Source organism: Acanthaster planci, linkage group LG09 (assembly GCF_054643075.1).
Source record: "Acanthaster planci isolate LZ-2023a linkage group LG09, COTS_SCS, whole genome shotgun sequence".
NCBI classification, from domain to species: domain Eukaryota; kingdom Metazoa; phylum Echinodermata; class Asteroidea; order Valvatida; family Acanthasteridae; genus Acanthaster; species Acanthaster planci.
The window spans coordinates 19,012,044-19,032,231 of record NC_141785.1 but is presented as its reverse complement, the minus strand read 5'-3'; the positions used below and the strand labels follow the sequence as shown (position 1 = coordinate 19,032,231).

Below are 20,188 nucleotides of genomic sequence, written 5' to 3'. Positions count from 1 at the left end.
AATGTTTACATTGTGTGCAGTTTGTATGGCTCATAAAGGCTACTTTGTAGTTTTGTAGTCTGGAAGTGGTGTTTACAATGTATAGGTGTGGCTAGAAGTGTAAGAATGTGCATACATGTACAGCAATGGTTAGTCTTGGTTTCAAGGTGTTAGTGCTTGATAGCGGACACCCTGCATAGTGCGCCCCCTAACGACTCATAATTAGACTGTGCGCCAGCTCGCACTAATGTCTTGGGAACCCTGCAGCAGCGTTCTTTATTTTTCCCTCGGCTTTCCAAGGGAACCAATCAGCACTCGCTAAATTGCATGCATAATAAATTCCGATGATCTGAATAATACACCTGGTAAGGTGACATCATGGAGTAAGGACACAGAAGGAGTTGTAACTCACGCACTTCAAAGCGTCCAATGATGGTCGCCGCCGCGTCTGACGAATAATAGAAAACATTCCAAAAATGCCTTATTGCTGCCTGCATCTTAGCCAGACAAGCGGGGTCAGTAATATCCTGGCAATACTTGTAATTTTTTGCTTGCAATTAAATACAAACTATCGATGTGACCAGGAAATAGAGAGAGAAAAATTCCTGATATTAGACCTACTTTTGCCATCATAAATAAACTTTTAAAATTTTGACACACTGTTTCATTATCCATACAAAGTTTGTAATTATAGTCTCCTCCGTCCAATACATCAGTGTTCAAAGACTAGGTACGAATTTGGCTAAGACTGGCCATCAAAATCTTCACTTCTTCTGGAAAGCTCAGTTCATTAGGAACAAAATGCGCTATTTCATTACAGGGAGTGATCGTGAAATCTCATAAAATACGCTTTTGTACAAATGCTATAATAAAAATTATTCAAACAAAACACAAAATCTTCAAAACAGCTTGGCTATTTATTCCAAAAAGAAGTCCAGAAGAAAGCGTTCGATAAGGGCAACAACTGCACATGAACACTTTGGGTACACAGCCTAGTAAAAGCAACTACGCAAGCACTAAATTTGATGTTGTTGTCGGATCATATCAAGCACCAACGATGGCATGAATATTCAACTTCCTATACTACAGTACACAACGTTTTAGGGATGCAGATTACCAACGAAAAACTGTGGCGACGATCATAGAGTACAAAGAGGGCTTATGGTTGCAAAACAGGTGGTGAGTAGCAGGCGTGCTCTGCGCTCTGGCTATGGACATACTGGGTATGTCAGAAAGCGGTATTTGGCCAGATGTTCTGGCCCGGGCAGTTCAAACTCCTTCTGTGTCCTTCCTCCATGGTGACATGTATCATGGCTGTCTGCAGTCCCGTCAACACGGACATGACCGAGGAAGAAAAATTTGCATGCACGCATGTATCAGACGTTCGTACGGAGTTAGCACGGAGTAGAACGGGTAATACTCGGACTAGGTTAGGCCTAGGTCATGACAGAGGATGCTGTTCTTGATGACCCATAACCATGTACATTGTACAGTCAGTATGCCCTCCCCAGCTAAGAAGCGTCCTTAGAGACCATGTAGACCTCATACTTTCGAGGACGGAGTACTCGGACTGCAAGTTGGTTGTCGTTTTCTTGCTGCACGTGTAGGTTTAGGTGTCGCTTGTGTGAGTAATTTGGCCTTTTCAGGCCCAGCATGCTCATTGTGAGTTGCAAAAAAAACGAGAACGTATTTCTTGTGTGGTGTCTCTCAGACGATTTTGTTTTCCCAATTTTTCTGCCACAGATTATTGCAAATGTTATGTGATGCAGCACAACTGTAGTCCCCAACGATATCTTTTAGAAGAGTGGCAATTTCATGTCTAGTATGGAGTGAAAAATATGTCTTACATCTCACTAATCCCCACAAACCAGACATTATTGACACGGTACTTGCTCGCTTGCACGTGAAGCCGCCATGTTGTTCAAACTTCAAAGTACATGTACATAATTATAATACCAAGGCTATAAATATTTAATACGATCAGTCATTTGCATACAACTGCCGCACCCCCATTCCTGCAAGATTCCCAAGACGTTAGTGAGAGTAAGTAAAAAGTAGTTGTGCGAGGGCACTCTTATACAGATTTAAAACAACTATCAATAACTGACGTCTTGGGCCAAGACTAAGCAATGGTATGATCAGTGCAGAAAATGCAGTGTGATTGGACTTGAACTAGTGTCACGTTGAAGTACATGTATAATGTTTGCACATGCTTATCAGATGTCCTGAAATACATGTAACAGCTACATGCAGGTAGGAACATAAACATGTGTGTGTTCATTGTTCAAGACAAAAATAATGTTAGAGGCTTATACAACTGGTGGTTATGAATCTACATACATGTACATGTGTAACGGAGCTGTGAGCACTGCTGTTTTGGGTACACTTATTGTAACATTTAAAGGGTCAGGAACAATCAATCACAAATTACATCTTTCAGCTGATTAATACAGCAATCTGTACATACCAGAAAACTGGAAAAAACAATGTCCACAAGCAGGCATGCCCTGCAGTGTCTTGTAGACAGGGCACCAAGCTGTTCTGGTGTTGATTATCCAAGAGAACACAGTTTTAAGCCTGCTGAATCCGACAGTAAGAATCTAGCCTTTTAGACCGAGGAAAAAAGCTACCTCCGTATGCTCTCACAGTGCTTTCTGTCTGCTTCATGTCTGTATCTTTGGGTTCATCCATGTTCACAATTACAAGCATAAGTGCCCCCAAAAGATCTGGTGTTCAGGTTTAATGGCTTCTGGCTAGCGTCCCCTGAACAGAGATACTGACAAATGGGAAGAACCGCTTCAGGGCTGGATAGCTCAGTTGGTAGAGCACTAGTACAGTGTTCCAGAAGTAGCAGGTTCAAATCCCACTCCAGTCAATTTCTTTGTTCATCTTTATAATCAAATGAATTTTCATTTCCACAGTTTATGGTTAGTGCACGCAGCTTGTCAATGATCCCCTCCCCCAGTTCTGTGGCTTGTCAATGATCCCCTCCCCCAGTTCTGTAGCTTGTCAATGATCCCCTCCCCAGTTCTGTAGCTTGTCAATGATCCCCTCCCGAGTTCTGTGGCTTGTCAATGATCCCCTCCCCCAGTCCTGTAGCTTGTCAATTATCCCCTCCCCCAGTTCTGTAGCTTGTCAATGATCCCCTCCCCAGTTCTGTGGCTTGTCAATGATCCCCTCCCCAGTTCTGTGGCTTGTCAATGATCCCCTCCCCAGTTCTGTGGCTTGTCAATGATCCCCTCCCCAGTTCTGTGGCTTGTCAATGATCCCCTCCCCCAGTTCTGTGGCTTGTCAATGATCCCCTCCCCCAGTTCTGTAGCTTGTCAATGATCCCCTCCCCAGGTCTGTAGCTTGTCAATGATCCCCTCCCCCAGTCCTGTACCTCGTCAATGATCCCCTCCCCAGGTCTGTAGCTTGTCAATTATCCCCTCCCCAGTTCTGTAGCTTGTCAATGATCCCCTCCCCCAGTTCTGTAGCTTGTCAATGATCCCCTCCCCCAGTTCTGTAGCTTGTCAATGATCCCCTCCCCAGTTCTGTAGCTTGTCAATGATCCCCTCCCCCAGTTCTGTAGCTTGTCAATTATCCCCTCCCCAGTTCTGTAGCTTGTCAATTATCCCCTCCCCAGATCTGTAGCTTGCCAATTATCCCCTCCCCAGTTCTGTAGCTTGTCAATGATCCCCTCCCCCAGTTCTGTAGCTTGTCAATTATCCCCTCCCCCAGTTCTGTGGCTTGTCAATTATCCCCTCCCCAGGTCTGTAGCTTGTCAATGATCCCCTCCCCAGTTCTGTAGCTTGTCAATGATCCCCTCCCCCAGTTCTGTAGCTTGTCAATGATCCCCTCCCCCGCTCTGTAGCTTGTCAATGATCCCCTCCCCCAGTTCTGTAGCTTGTCAATTATCCCCTCCCCAGTTCTGTGGCTTGTCAATTATCCCCTCCCCAGTTCTGTGGCTTGTCAATGATCCCCTCCCCCAGTTCTGTAGCTTGTCAATGATCCCCTCCCCCAGTTCTGTAGCTTGCCAATGATCCCCTCCCCAGGTCTGTAGGTTGTTAAGTATCCTCTCCCCCAGGTCTGTGGCTTGTCAATTATCCCCTCCCCCAGGTCTGTAGCTTGTTAAGTATCCTCTCCCCCAGTTCTGTAGCTTGTCAATTATCCCCTCCCCCAGTTCTGAAGCTTGTCAATTATCCCCTCCCCCAGGTCTGTAGCTTGTCAATTATCCCCTCCCCCAGGTCTGTAGTTTGTCAATTATCCCCTCCCCCAGTTGTGTAGGTTGTTAAGTATCCTCTCCCCCAGTTCTGTAGCTTGTCAATTACCCCCTCCCCCAGTTCTGTAGCTTGTCAATATCCCCTCCCCCAGTTCTGCAGGGGTTGTGAAAATGAGAATTGTAAAACAAACTGATAATCTGTGAGTAAAACACTCAAGCTACCTGTACATGGTACATACAACACATGTTTTACATGTAACTTTAGGCCAGTTCTTACTCCAGACAAGTGCAATTTCAAGCAAAGCGATGCTGTTACGAAACATTTGCATTGAAATTTGGTTGAGCTGAAATGTGCACCTTGGCAATTACATGTACATGCCCAGTGTGAACTGGTTAAATGGTCATACACTGAATAGCTTGTACTTTTGTTGGAAGTTGATATTTCAATACATTTTTTTGTAAACCAAAGGACTCTTGGCAACAGGAAAAGGCATACAAATTACTAGATCATTCATTAGCAGTTAAGGTTGTAGTTTGTTTATAGTGCACTTTAATACCCTGTATGCAATGACATGCATTGTAACTGTGCACACACATAGGCACCGTCGATATTGTATCTTGGCCGATACCAATATATCATTTTTTTTTTATTTGATATTATTGATATGTCGAATTTTATTCACTTTTTCAAGGTAATATAACAGGCGTGAATTGTTGGTAAATTGTTGTAAGGTAGACCCCTACACTGTAACAGTCTGACCCCATTCACGTTGGCGACATGGGATGGGATACACGCTGCCGTGCATAGCAATATCATCAGCATGTGGTGCTAGTCTGTGTACGTTTGGTTAGCAAATAATTCTCTATTTTGGAGGATAAATTTTGAGATATTTTCGAGGCAAAGTGTACGCGAATTATTGAGGGCAAGACTGAGGTAGGTGACTAATTTATTCTTCAAATGTCACCATATAAGCTGCCTGGAGTATAAGCCACAGGGACATTTTTCACTCAGCATGAGAACCAACGTAAGCCGCGGCTTATCGAAAATTATGGCAATGTGATGAAGCACTTTCCTATTTTTTAATAAAGTGCGTGCCTCACTAGCAATATTTTCGATGTATTTTTCAATATGGATGTTTTCAAAGTTTCGTTATTTCTCCAAATCTGAAATTTTCGATATATTGATATTACCAAACAACTAACATCGGCGATATCAATATCAAACTCATATCGATAATTTCACTATATCGATATATAGTGCCTACACACACACACCTATTCAGTCTACACATGTGAAGTCTAAATTGAACAATAATTTCAGTTGGAACAAGTTCCTCTTTCCGGGCACAGCAGTTCAAATATGAAAACTACGTGCACCTCCCTACGTGTACTTTGTGGCACTCTAAATTTACATGTACCGGTAGACGTACTTGGCATTGGTGTTTTCAAAAACGATACAAATATATAAAAGGCATACTGCACAAAAGACTGTGAAAGGAGAAAAGGAAAGTTGTGAATTGTAAATTCTTTGGAGTTTTTCACCCATAGCGATGTGAGCAGTGCAGTCAGTGTTGTGTGCACGTACCTGCACATGTCATGCATATTTCAATAGTGCCAAGGGAAGCATTGCGCAAGACGCCATTTCCTGCCTGTTTTGCATTTGAAATTGAATATTTAAGCCAACTTTTTAAGCTTTAACGTAATTCTGGCATACCCTGTATATGATGTATTGTACATAGTCAGGTACTTAGATGTTCTGTACATATGTGATTTCAGTCAGGCACTTAGATTTGTTACTTGATATAAATTGATCGGGTTTTCTCTGGAAATTGCTCTGTGATTGACAACGTTGGAAAACCCATGCAGATTCTTTTTAAAGGGTGTCTTTGTTGTGTACAAATTTTATCACACTGGCAGGAATTCAATTTCCCTTTTCAAAGTCTCATTCTGGCAACTGTGCTGAAAGTCATGAGGTCACTGTCTTATTGTTCCTGCCAATTCCTCTTCTGACCAGAATTATTTTGAAATATAACTTTGTGTCAATGCTTTTACAGTAGGTCGGAACATTTTTCAAAAAAATAGCTAAATTGACCTTGAGTTTTCAAATAAAACTTCCTTTTGAGGTTCTCTTTAGTTTTAGTTAGAAGGTGGATTAAGTTTGCTTTCCCAAAATAATATGATACTGTTTCCTTTATTTTTCATTCATGGTCTCATAAATTCTCATTCTTTTTCAAGATCCAGTGAATTATGTAAGGTGTTGCAAAATTGATGTGTAAAAAAAATTACGTGCCCTTATGAAAAAGAAAGATACAGGTTATCATACATACCCTGGTTGAGCTAATTTACACCTTCAAAAAGGGCTAAGACAGGATATAAACATACATTTTTGTGTAAGAATAAAACAAATTTAATATTTGTTTATTGCTTTCTGCAAGGGCTTGAAAAATAAGAACAAAAAGCCCATTTTTTTCACAGTATGAGAAACTCATGTGAGGGTAATTCCAGAAATTAGGGGTCCACTTTTTTCGTATCCCTGTCATATCTGACATGTGACTTTGTAAGTTCAGAACATATTTTCTAACTTCTAACAGTGATGTATAAATTAATGCAAATTACCCGCCAAACAAATAGTAATGATTTAAGTCAATTCCGGTGATTTCGCCATGTCAAAGGAAGAAGGTCAGATGTAACAAAGGTCAGATGTAACAGGGACACAAAAATGTCACACTTTTGGATCCTTAATTTCTGGAATTGGCCGTTAAAGAAAACGTTTTTGAAGTGGGATTCGGTTCATTGTTGTAAAAATGGAATGTTAAATCATTATTTGTGATTTTTTTTAAGTAAGCATGTTTGTCTTTAACATGTACCGGGTACCAGTTACAAACAGTGTCTATTCAGTTTCAAATATGAGGATTTTATCAATGTTTGGGTGAATTGGTGTTGTAATTGTTGAGTTTTTTCTGAGTCTCCAAGGCAACGGAAAAATCACATAAAGTAAGAGGAATGAGATCTGAATACTCAGCCAGCGTTGACTGAGTTGCTGAAAGGGGAGGACTGTGCTTGAGCACACAGATGACATGGGTATGCTAAAAATACTCAATTATTTGAGAAACGACTTGTACTTCGGGTCCATGTCCTTTTGCCAAAACTTTTTTTTTTAATTTCAGGTACCCTCAGGTTTTCAAGTTAGTAAAGTACATGTATGTAAATTTGTGTATTGACTTTGGATTTTAAGTTTGATTTAAGTTTTACTATTTTCCATATTTATGTTCTATGTAACTTCATTGTAAGTAAAATTTTTTTGCAGCGCTTTTTAAGTATAGTGGTTTTATAATAATTTAAATTTTTACTGATTATATTTTAATTGAGGACCTCAATGGAAAGCAGTGCCCTCATTAAAAACAGACTTAAATAAATAACATAAAAGCAACGAAATGAAAGATTGCAGAAGCACCATGTAGAATCTTTTTTGTGAGTAAGTAAGCTTCTGAAAAAAATTGATGGAGTCAGCATTTAGGAGAATACATGTACGGTGTTTACTCTGCTAATGACTGACAAAGCATTTAATTTCATTTACGTGTAGAATTCATAACCAAAAGAGCTACTCTTACCAAATAAACTGTCTAGTTTCTCAAGCTTAATTCTTGGTGTATCATCTTACATTGTGATGCATTTGCTGAGCTCTGAAACAGTTTTTCCCACAACACTGCTTCTGTTTCCAATATTTTCAGGTGCTGACAGCCCACCTGGGTGCCTCGTTGGGTTCAGAGAACAAGGGCAACATTGCCCACAAGGTTGGGGAGAAGTACCGCTGTGAGAGCGCCTTGGCCGTCTGCTTCAGCAACTACCTGGACTTCTTGGAGGAGCAGGGATTCCTCAACAACGACAAGGTGGACCTGGACAAGCTGGAGGAGACCCTGTGGGTGCTGTGCCTGAAGGATTACCAGAAACGTGACCCCCAGATGGTGGCCAACCCAGAGCTCAAGAAATTGTGGCGGCTCTTCAACTTCCTGGCTGAGCCCGACAGTTTCCCCGTGGCCATTGACCGGGAGGAGATGCAGCTGCTGACCGAGAAGCTTGTCATTGCCATGGGCATGAAGTGGGACCTGGCCCACTTCGACCACGTGACCAAGAACCTCAAGCTCTTCACCTTCACCAAGATGATGGTCTGCTTCGAGTCGGCCTTCGCCAAGGACATGGACCAGATGTGCATCGCTGAGGCCGTGATGGAGGTGTACGATGAGATCATTGAAGAAGTTGAGAAAAAGGTAAGGAACACGCTAAGTGTGTCTGCTCTGACCTCAAGTGAACCCTCACTGGTGAAGCAAAGAGACAGGCAGGAGGGAAATTTTTCAACCTGGCTCATGTACATGTCTGATGTGCATATGAAAACCATACATTCAAAGAGAAATTGGTTGTGCAAGCTCAGTGTGTCCCCTGCCAAACACGCATGAATGTGCGAGCACACATTGGTGAGTTTCTACCAAAGAACCGCTGCCGCTTTCCCCTGCTTTGAAAAAAAAATATCACTCCTTTTGAAATCCAAGGCAGGCATGACAGGTTTTCTTTTTCAGGATGCTGAAGGAAAAATGTGTATTTCATTAGTTACAAAGATAACGACAAGGTGCCTACTGTGTGTAAGTGGACAAGTTTACAACCCAAGGTTTGACATGGATACCCATATTTCCCCATTGACTCTAGTTTTCAACGTTCATATTTTGTGTTCAATAAAAGAGGACAAATGAACATGCCCAGTTTTGGCAGGTACACACAAACATGTAGATTTCCCTTTGTTTTCTGTTTGGTTTGAAGGCAATATTGCCATCTTGCATACATGTACATGTATGTGTATTTAGCAATATAACCAAATTGGGTGTGATTGTCGTGTTCAAAAACCTTCGTAGGCATGCTGCTGTCTGTCCTCTGTTACTTTATATTTGGAAATCTAGGTGAATCACCATTAGCTGATTGCGCTTCTGATCTGTGGGTAACCAACCATCCAAATGCAGCAACATAAAATACACCGTTACTTTGACCTTTATATTTCTGATTCATACAAGACTCACGGCAGTGCAGCTTCTTTGAGCAAACGTGAATCCTAAATGCTGATCAGTTGGCCCTGTGGCAAAACACAGCAGTGTGATACCCCATGGTATTAAGGTCTGGCTTGCACTAAATATCTTGAAAGCATGTAATCCCCATTTCAGACAAGCGTTTCAAATTAAACCAAACCAAATTAAGTCAAATTTTGAATAAAGTACAGCCAATGTTTGACGTCTGAAACAGTTCGGACCGACCAGGCATACTAGCAGGCAAAAGATCGACACTCGCAGAATGACTTGGCTTCAGACATCACTTTTTTCATGGGCCAAACCTAATGCGAATGTTTGTTTAAAGTTTGTCTATCTGTAAGCAAAATTTAATTGAGTCAACCCGAGTCACTCGCAATTCTACTTGGTTCAGTGCAATTCTATAACGCCTGTCTGAAATAAGTGTAAACTCCATCACACACTACCATCTTTATTCAAGACCAAAATGTACACAACACATGCATGTCTATCTGATGCTCATTAGCGTGAATACTTGATCAAGTTGGCCTCAGAGTAAAGATTTATTTCTTGCTGCCTCAAGGTTGTGAACAGCATATTTTAGATGCTCATCTGTATGCCACATCTGTATGACACACAAACTCGTTTCGTAGTTGTGGGGACAAACATATTTTACCTATTCTGTGGAGAACAAAAACGTTGGGGCAGAGAAATATCCCAACAACTCGGCCCTAATTTGCCTGACAAAATAAATTGTTCCCTTAACCGGGTGAAAGCCAACACACTCAAGTGTGTATTTGCCTGCAACTGGGGACCCCCTATTGTTCCTCTTTTGTTTGTACTTGAACATTTTAGAAGACCACCCATATGTTTTGTACACAGTTGTCAATCGGGGACCCTCTGTCAATCGGGGACCTTATTGTCCTCTATTGTTCAAGGTCCCCAATTGAATGCAGAAACAAACTCACACACACACCTGTGTATGGGCTCCATGCATAATATCCGGACGATACACAGCATCTCTACAAACCCAAGCACGTGTACCTGGAGTTCTAATCCGTCTTCCCATTTCACTCCTACTTCTTAATGTCCTACCTTCCTCTCTCTGGTTATCTTGATTAAAGCGCAGCGACCGATGTGGATCTCACTTTGTCCTGTAACTAAAATACAACACACAACTTTTAATTGGTTCCCCGAACCAAGGAAAGCTTAAAAACAATACAATTACACAGTTAGTTGCTTATAACAGGGTTCATACACCCTTGTGAAAAAAATATTCTGGGATTTTTCCAAGATTTTCCGGGTCAAAAGTTTGATTTTTCCAGGACTTCATTCAGGTTGGACACGCAATGCATGTACAATATATCAATACAACACAATAGAAGATTGTAAAGTTATAACAATGTACAGAAATTGAGCAGCACAGTGTCGAAGACTTGACAAGTTTTCTAACAGTGACAACCGGACCAGGAGGTAGGCCTACACACAGCTGGCAATCATAGAAAAACAGACTTCCCCTAGTCCATTCAACATTAACCCTAACTCCCTAGGATGTGTGCAAAATCATATTAAAATTGGAGGATTCTGGGCTGTTAGGGTTAAGGAAAAAGGTTCGAGACAGTCACAGGTTTACTTTTACACTGAGCTTTATAAGCTTATAAAGACTAGAAACATTTAATCACATAATAAATAAAGCACATGAATTTTATAATTTCATCATTATAGCCACAACAGACAGTTCACCATTGTCTGTCATGTGTCACTTTATATTTGGAAATCTTTCACCTTTATGAAAGTGAAATCTGTTCCAAGTAGCTATTAGCAAACTGCAAAACAATGTTATTAATGGTCACTTAGTTTCTGTTTCGACCATGTCTGCCTGTGGTGCGTCTGCAAAAAACGCAGATGATAACATACTTGAACACATCTGCATCATCATATATTCATGTGTGTATCTGTATCCATAGGGCTTTCTGTTCAAGAAGGGTCACTTGATGAAGAGCTGGAAGGAGCGTTGGTTTGTCTTGAAGCCAGGCTGTCTGTCGTACTACACCGGTCGGAATGAGAAGGACAAGAAGGGAGATATCCGCATGCGAGCATCTTGGAAGGCAGAGGTGAGTTATCATGGATGTTGCGAGGGGACCAAAGGAGACAAAGGGGTGCACTCATGTTATATCCGACTGCAGCCACAGCTGTAACAATAGGACGTGGTCTGACATTAAAGCGGGGCTTGGTCACATGTCGGAAGCAATTAAGGGCCTTGTTTGATAGAACGCTGCCAAACCCTCATTCAGGCTGTGTCCGTTGCGGGCCTCCTGGACTACAGCTGTGTGCGTTGTCAGCACTACCAATTGTATTTCCAACAGATGAATACCCTGACCTAGCTGAGAGTAAGCAGAGTTGGACACAGGTTCAGATTAAGGATTGCTGGCCTTGTCCTGCGTACCCTGTTTGTCCTTAGTGCTTGCAAATACATGTCAGCAGGTACATGTACATGCTGACCGAAGATATTGCCGTAGTTCTAAAAATGTGCTTTTGACTGAGGCTGAGAAATGACCAGCCTATCATTGACCTGTTGACCTTGTGGCCTCTGACACGGGTCAAACTCGATTGAAAAGTCCTCACAAGCACAGATGCAATGTTGGCACTGCGTTCCACATGCGGAAAAGCTAATTACTTCACTGGCCATCAGGGTAATTTAAAGGAAGTACTTGACTTCGGAGATTGTGAGAGGAGAAAGAGCTCCCTCAACAGATCATGCACAGAACTGATAGTTCACCGTTCAGTGCAAAGAATATTACTTTGGTGAGAGAAAGATCCTCAAATCCTTCAACAGTAAACCTATAGTGAAAAAAGAGCATTCATTTATTCCATTTTGCAGTGACAAAGCAAAAGTGTTTCATTCTTTGAATTTCTCCCCTTTTTTCAGATCATTGATGACCAGAAGAGTTACAAAAACTGCTTTGCTATTTGGACGGACGACAAGAGTGACAAGGACAAAACAAGATATGAGCTGAGTGCATCCGACCCACGAACCCGACAAGCCTGGATGATAGGTAACATCATAAATATGAAAAAAATCAGGACTGTGAAAATTGGCATTTCTCTGAAAGCCATGAACCCCCCCAAAAAAACTAATCTATCGAACACATTTCAGTTCTGGCCTCTTTGGTCAGTGAACAGTTTAAGAGTCAATGAGAGAGCTGCGTGTACATTAAGTAGTTCATACTTGAGGGACTTGTAAGCTCACAGTAATTGTCACTGACAGTTTTATAGAGTTAGTGTTCACACATTCTAGCAGTGTACAATCAATGACAGGTCACAGATTAGCTATTTGTTTCGTTCACAAGCACGAGTCGGTGCACACAGCCCTGTGTTGAACTTAAACTTGCATGCTGTATAAGTGTCCGTCGTATACATTCTACCAACTATTGCTCCATGGTGATGCCTCGATGTGTTGCAAAAATGAAGTTGTAGTAAGAAACGTTATACAAATCTTGTACAAATGGCCCACAAGGGTCAACATTTCAAGAAGTCCAACCAACTAATGGACTGTGGTACGTAACAGGTGTCAGGTCAACTCGACCGTTTGCCAACTCGACTCGAGTCAACTTGACTCTCGACCAACTTGACCGTTGACCAACTCAACCGTTGTTCCTTCAACCGTAAAGGTCAACTCGACCCTCAACCAACTCGACTCTCGACCAACTCGACCGTGCAAACAGTGCAACAGGGACAGGGCTTAGAAGGAATGCATTTTTCCTAGTTCTGGATCACTTGTGTAATTCGTTTTACTGTGCATTATGTGATTTGTGCATGCGCACAGTGTGGTGACAGATTTCGGGGGTTCGTGCGTACGTGCTTCTTCTCAAATTGGGAAAATTATTTTGGAGTATCTCATTGGCACAAGTTCAATTATTGATTGCTTTTCAGCTGATTTTGTGGGTTCATTGAGTTGGTAAATGGTCAAATTGACTCGACTTTGAAGTCGAGTTGGTCAATGGACAAGTCGGTTCAACTGTCGAGTTGGTTGACGGTCGAGTTGACTCGAGTCGAGTTGGCAAACGGTCGAGTTGACCTACAACCATGTCTTTTATATTTTTGTAGTTTTTTTTGTGGAAAAGTCAGAATTTGTGCTGAAAATATACCCGAGCCTGGGACCAGTTCACTGTCGAATAATCCCAACATGAAGTGGTGCTACTCTCATTTGAGGCTCTTTGAGATTCTATGCAGTATTTCTTGCCATTTTCTTGGACAGCGTTGAGAGGTATCATCCATCGGGAACAGACCAAGGGGCTCGGACAGTACGGCAAACTCCTGGAGAGGCGAGAACGGAGGAGGAAAGAAAGACTAGAAGAAGAAGAGCAGAAGAGACTGGAAGAGGAGACCAAGAGGAAGAGAGAGGCGGAGCTTCGAGAGGAGAGGAGGGTAATGAGATATACTCGGCCAGTTAAACTTGGAAAAACAAGAATATTTGATTTCGGAGGTGGAGAGGAGTTATGGTGTTTGTAGCATCTTTTTTCTAATATAATCAGTTTATCATGCATTAGGTCAATTGTGCATGTACTGGAGTTGCGAGTGTAAGGCCTTGAAAAAAAATCATATATAATGTGATCAATCTGCCCGGAGTCAAAATGCACCCTCACCAGCAAAGAAGAGACAGGCAGGTCCGAAGTTTTTCATCCGGAATCATGCACATGTCATTTACTGGTACCTGGCTTGTCTGAATTTCGTCTTTGTCTCCTCGAGAACTAGAAATGTCTGAAAATCCTTGGGGCATGCCCACACAAAAGCTTTGTCTGGCCGCTTATGTACTCCAGAAAACAGAAGCTAGGGTAGGGGGGATCCTCTCTTTCAAGCTTGGACATGTTAGAGGTATGCATTAAAACATTAATAATATAGCCATTTCTGAGTAGAAACACAGGTCTGATATCAGGAACACTTTTGAAAACATTCAAAAGGGTTCAGGCTTCCAGAATGAAGGATGCCATCTGTGCCGTGGTACACCCTGTCTGTAAACATTAACCAGCACAGCATAGGAAATTTCATACGTGGATATCATTAAATGCCACATGTCCAGGAAGTACTTATAACTTGAACTACAAGTATATGTGTCTACCCAAGTCCAGCAATAGCCCATGCATTGATAAATATGTCAGATATAAGAGCACTGTTCATACAACATCCTGCTTGTAACAAGATACAAATTAGGTCCCCGAGTCTTTTTTTTCCATTACTAACAATTAAATAGCTATAACAAGATACAAATTAGGTTCCCAAGTCTTTTTTTCCATTACTAACAATTAAATAGCTATAACAAGATACCAATTAGGTCCCCGAGTCTTTTTTATCATTACTAACAATTAAATAGCAATAACAAGATAAAATGTAGGACCCTAATTTTTTTCTCAGCACTAACAATACAATACGTCTAACAAGATAAATTTGTAAAATTCCACAGACCTTGTTATTAAGTAATCCTCTGTATTATCAAACAAACCAAATAGGGAATTGCCTTGGTGCTTGCATATTAATTAATTATAGAGATCAATAGAGAAATTGACTGGATTTGTGACCTGTGATGACCTCCGGATGATTGTAGCCGTGTTACTGCTGCCAAGCAAAGATCATGATAAGCAGGAGGGACCACCAATCTGAAGCTTGATAGCTCAGTTGGTAGAATCCCACTACAGCGCTCAGGAGGTACATCAATGGATGCAGATCAACACAACAGATAATGTCCTGAAAACATTGCAGGTGTGTTTGGTTCTAACAACAGTGTGTCCAGGAACTACCACTGCAATCTTTAGTGATATGAAAGGCTGTGCCGAATATTCAAGTATCCGAATATTTGATTGGTTATCGAATATTCAAATATAATTTTCCGAATTTGAATATTCGAGTGCAAAATTCATGAAAAGGAACGGGGAATTTGCTTTGTTTTAACCCTAACTGCCCAAAACCTGCCATACTCCAACAGCAGGTTTTGGCAGGTTTGGTACTGTACCGTAGGAACCTGCTGTTGAATTTTGTGAGACTTGGGATGAAAGGCCCAGGGAGATGGTGTTGGATTCTGTGTGAGTTGGGACACACAGGAGTCATTGTGTGCAGTGTCTGACTTGCTGTACCAATTGTTGGACTATGCTTGATTTTGTCAGGTTTGGTACTGTTCAATGCAAGTCATCCTATACTGCATAGACCCATCCATACCATATCACTCAAACTCCAACGGGCTCATTCTGTTGGATTTTATCAGGTTTGGTACAGTGACCTGCATGTACAAGTACATAGACAAGTACATGAACCTGTTGGATTTTGTGAGGTTCAGTATGCTTTCTAGTGCAAGAGCCTAGGGGGTTAGGGTTAAATGAGAAAAATTGCACTATGGAAGCTTGTTTCAAGTATATTCAAATGAAGAACAATTCAAAAAGTAAATTATTCATTATACAATTTAAAAGGAATACAAATTTTCAACAGGGCAAGATGTATTTTTTGTCTCTTAATCTTGCTAAATCATGGCTGGAGATACTCCTAGAAGTGAGAAGCTATTTCAGTGATCATAATGGACAATCTTGTGCATTATAAAACATTGGTTTTGTGTGTGGTTTGTTCCTCAACAATCTGATCTCAAAAATCAACCAAATATTCAGATATTCGACTAGTGAATTATTCGAATTGAGTCAGCCCCCTGATGTGATTGCATAATTCAAGGCATATTACTTACATGGAACATGAGTCGAGCGTCGGTCACTGTAGATGGCACAGTCGTTTCCTGTTATTCATTTTCTCTATTTCGGGATACTTTAAATTTCACTTAGATTAATTTTTAAATTCTATTTTTGTTTTTGCAAATCAACAATACCCAACTTTGTCATAATATTGGAAAATTGTCCTGTAAATTTGATATCAATTTAAAATCAATTGTTTTTCCTTTGTACTTTGTTGCCTTGGGTCATTTTTCAGTCCTAGGCTTTTCATTGAATAGAGCAATGTTCATTATTTGTTTGGCTGATACCAAATTCACTCACATGTACATGGTCCTTTGGTTTACTTAAGATCTGTAAACCTTTTTCAGTCACTTTAAGATGTGCAAAGAATTTTCAGCCTTTCTCATTTGATACCAAATTTATTTGTACAGTGGTTAAGTTACTGCTAACAACACGTGACTGTTACTAGTGAGCCGTGTCCACTACTTCACAGAGAGTTGGCTTTCTGATCTTTTTCAATTCTTAAAGAGGCAAGAGGAGGCAGCGGAGAGAGCAGCCCAGGAGTTGGCAGTCACCAAGGCCAAGGAAGAGGAAGAGAGGAGACGACGGCGGGAGGAGAAGGAGGCCAGAGAGAAAGCAGAGGCGGAGTGGAAGGCGGCCAATGAAGTGAGTCGGAGCAGGGGACTAATGGGTTCAGTACGGGTGTGTTGAGGGCGCTGTTTGATTCGCTCATAATGGAGAAAGTGGACGGGGACTGCCGCATAGCAACAGCATCACAGCATTTTTGATGTGCATAACGTAGGACAATTTACAGTGCAATTTTCTTTATATGATAAGTGTTGTGATTAAACATTTTGAAATCTGCGAGCATTTAGCCATTACGGTAGCTCAATAGAATGGCCTGCTTTGTAAATAGCTACAAGATATCAGGTTAGAAAACCCAGCTTAGGATTTTGTAAAAAAATATTTCTGCAATGCAAGTTAAAAAATATCAATAGTTGGTTTGGAAACATTTTGTTCTTTATTCTCTTTGTTGATTTAGAGCGTTTTCTTTTTGAAATGAAAAATGATGCTTGAGCACCCGTCTTGCTTTTGACCGTGTTTTGAGGCAGTCTTTAATGAGAAGTAGAGTGGGGGAAAAGCAGAAATGGACGAGCAGTTGGCAAACCGAGAAATATTGGAACCAAAGTTCCAGTGGTTATGTGCATTATCCACCGGGGGTGCAATTTAGCCCACTCATTTAACACGGGAAGCTCAGGGAAAAGCTCAGGCAATGCAGATGGTCAACTGAAGGTTTGTCAAATGGCAAGAGTAAGTCAAATTGACCAACGGTCTCCCTTACAGGGACTGTAAACCAGATTGGTGTGCTCTTTCAAAAGATGCCCTGCATGGGTGCAAATATTGAATACAGTGGTTGCCCAACTTCACAGAAAAATGGTGAGCATTGGCAAGATTCGCATCGAGGAAAAAGGTTTTGTTCCCTGGATTAATGTCAACACCAATTGAGTCTTTTTTTCCCTCTCTGTTCACAGGCTTTTTTGGAGACGAAGGAGAGACTGAAGGCAGAAGAGGAGCTCCGAAGAGCCAAGGAAGAGGAGGAGAGACTGAGGAGGCAACAAGAGGAGGCAGAGAGGGAACGCATCTCTAGGGAACGAGATGAAATCAAGAGGGTAAGATCAATCTAATACTCGTCTCACTTGATTACCTATTTTTAACTGCTGGACAGAAAAGACTGTGAGTGAATATTGACTTTGTGAGATGTCAGCAGGATTTCAAATATTTGAAATCATTTCTTTAGTACTCGCTGCTATTTCTGGATTTGACCAGACAGGTGAGATTGATCCAGGTACCTTAAGAAGGTCAGGAGACCCCACAAGATCAACACAAGACCCCCTGTCTGAATTTAAGTCAAGAGGCATTCAAATGAACTGCAATCAAAAAAGCACTTCTTTACAATTATTCACCTTGTTACTTGTAACTGATCTCGTGTCTAGTCGTGCAATGTCGTGACTACAACACAAGTACAGTAGATTCCTGTTAAAGCGCTCTCAAGGGGACCTAACAGAATTGAGCGTTATAACCGCACAGCGCTGTAACCGACTGGATGGACGCGCACATGTGTAACGCGCATGTGCATGTACTTCTACGTACATGTATAGTATACATTCATGTATCAGCATGTTTATGTATGTCATGTATGTGAATTTCGTTTACATGTATTGGCAAATGTATGTACCGTAATTTTGGGAGCACAATGTATATGCTTGTGTCCGTTTATCTTAATTTTTTTTATGACGCTGATAAAAAAACCCACAGAATCTCTTAAAAAACCGCCACAGGACCTTGTGCATGCTGCATCGTGACACACACGCTACATTTACACCCACCTACTACGTACTACGTACCCATTCATGGACAGTCCAATCGATGACTTTTCCCAGATCCGACATGTCACACTGAGCACAATTGGCAAAAAGATGAGAATTGTTATACGAGGATACACGTACAATTTAAGCGGCTGATTTTATTCATCAGTAGAAAGAAATCATTTGGTAACAAAATACTGCATGAAATGTTTCAATGTTGATTATTTGTGTCCCAAACTACACCACAAGAATAAATAAAAAGGGGGAAAATAATCACTACAATGTTGCCATAGCAAAGCCACGCAGACGCGGCTCACCATGGTGAGCACGTGCTCGCGATCGCACTGCATTGACGGCCCATCCAGTACGTATCTGTACTCTGTGTGATTGCTAAACTACGTGTCCAGGATGGCCAGCCAATTGCGGTGGCCTTGCGATGTGGTTCCATATGCACTGATTTTCAAAGAATCCGACTTTCCAAGGTAAAGAGTGCCGTAACCGGAATCATTTCACATGCTTTTTTATGGTTCTCGGGGCCGAAAATTGTGAGCATTATATCCCAAAAAGCATTGTAAACGGAAGCGCTGTAACCACATAAAAATGTACACAGTGAATGGGCGTGCGGTTGGGGAAATGAAAATAGAGCGTTATATCGGTAAGAGCGTTATACCAGCGAGCACTATAACGGGAATCTACTGTAGACATTAATAAGATTGATGATCTAGAGATGAGAAATCTGCACTTGCATGCCAGAGGGAGTGAGTTCATGTCCAACCCAAGCAGACTAGTAAATTTCTTCCCAGTAGCTTTCGCAAAGCAGAGTATACAGTCCCTAACAAATTGTGTTGGTGAGGGCAAAAACAAGTACTCAAAATAGACATCTTCCCCAGCCCCAAACTCCACCTACCAATATTTTTCTGCATGCTTTTTTCTGTCCGTCTTCCTTAAGTTCAGGAATGCTATGAACTTACTAATTTACTACCTGTGTATGCCATCATAAAGAAGTGAGCATTGTCCAGGTCTTGTGCAGCTTGGAATTCTTCTTGCCTTTTCAGGCTTCCCTCTCCCCAGAGTAAAACAAATTTTAATCAATAGAAAAATTCTCTGAAACAAAACAATAAAAGTTACCTCGTTTGGGGGACAGGCCCTGGAGGATGCCAGCAAGCGAGCGGATATGGAGGCCGGTCTGAAGGAGGCAGAGCAGAGACGTCTTGCTGAGTTAGAGGAGACCTTAAGACACCTGCAAATGTTGTTGGATGAAGAGAAGCGGGCACGGTTTGAGCAGGAACAAGCACGAGAACTCCAGCAAAGGTCTGTCGTTCATCTCCCCCCCCCGGATGTTACACATGACAAAGCCACAAACCAACTCTTACTCTTAGCCGACTCATGTCAATCAAAAATAAAAGTGCTTACTGACATCTTTGTTTACTTTGTGTACTCCATTTATAAATCATATTTGTTGGTGTTGCCACAATATTTTGGTCCGACAAAAACAGGGCCCCAATTTCGTTTTGCTAAAATTCCACACTCAAAGCACATGCCTCAAAATGCTGCACATCCATATGATTAATCTTAAAGGGAAAGTCGATAGAAATCATCTTGATCCTCTTGCTACTCTGGCTTCATGGGGGCTTGGTGCAGTTTGAAAACTTCTTTCCTGAAATATCTGGCAACTACAATTTAAGGCATTGGTACCGGACTCACTAGCAAGTCATTTTGACCAGTGAGGTGTTTGCAACTTTCACTAGTGCATGCATTCTTTAAGTTAATATACATTGGTGAATAGCACAGTTACCTGGGGAGCATCTGTCAGATGAACCATCCACTATTGCATAGGAGTCGATCAGTGGGAGAGACTGATATTATATTTTCAACAGAATGTGCACA

General features: G+C 41.4%; 1 protein-coding gene and 1 long non-coding RNA gene across 2 annotated transcripts in view; one reads left to right on the top strand and one right to left on the bottom strand.

The window, feature by feature from the left end:
- Positions 1 to 20,188, top strand: part of LOC110976569 (uncharacterized) — a 31,568-nt gene that overhangs the window by 5,981 nt on the left and 5,399 nt on the right. The window contains exons 2-8 of the mRNA XM_022229947.2: positions 7,912 to 8,448; positions 11,196 to 11,342; positions 12,158 to 12,284; positions 13,487 to 13,656; positions 16,464 to 16,601; positions 17,468 to 17,605; positions 19,446 to 19,612. Of these exons, the coding sequence (XP_022085639.1) occupies positions 7,912 to 8,448; positions 11,196 to 11,342; positions 12,158 to 12,284; positions 13,487 to 13,656; positions 16,464 to 16,601; positions 17,468 to 17,605; positions 19,446 to 19,612 (1,424 nt within the window). The remainder of the gene's footprint in view (positions 1 to 7,911; positions 8,449 to 11,195; positions 11,343 to 12,157; positions 12,285 to 13,486; positions 13,657 to 16,463; positions 16,602 to 17,467; positions 17,606 to 19,445; positions 19,613 to 20,188) is intronic.
- LOC147798254 (uncharacterized) lies at positions 9,126 to 19,570 on the bottom strand. Its single transcript, XR_015426331.1, has 3 exons — positions 19,430 to 19,570; positions 10,324 to 10,388; positions 9,126 to 9,161 (listed from the first exon to the last, which is right to left on the bottom strand). It is a non-coding gene; the product is annotated as an uncharacterized LOC147798254 (long non-coding RNA).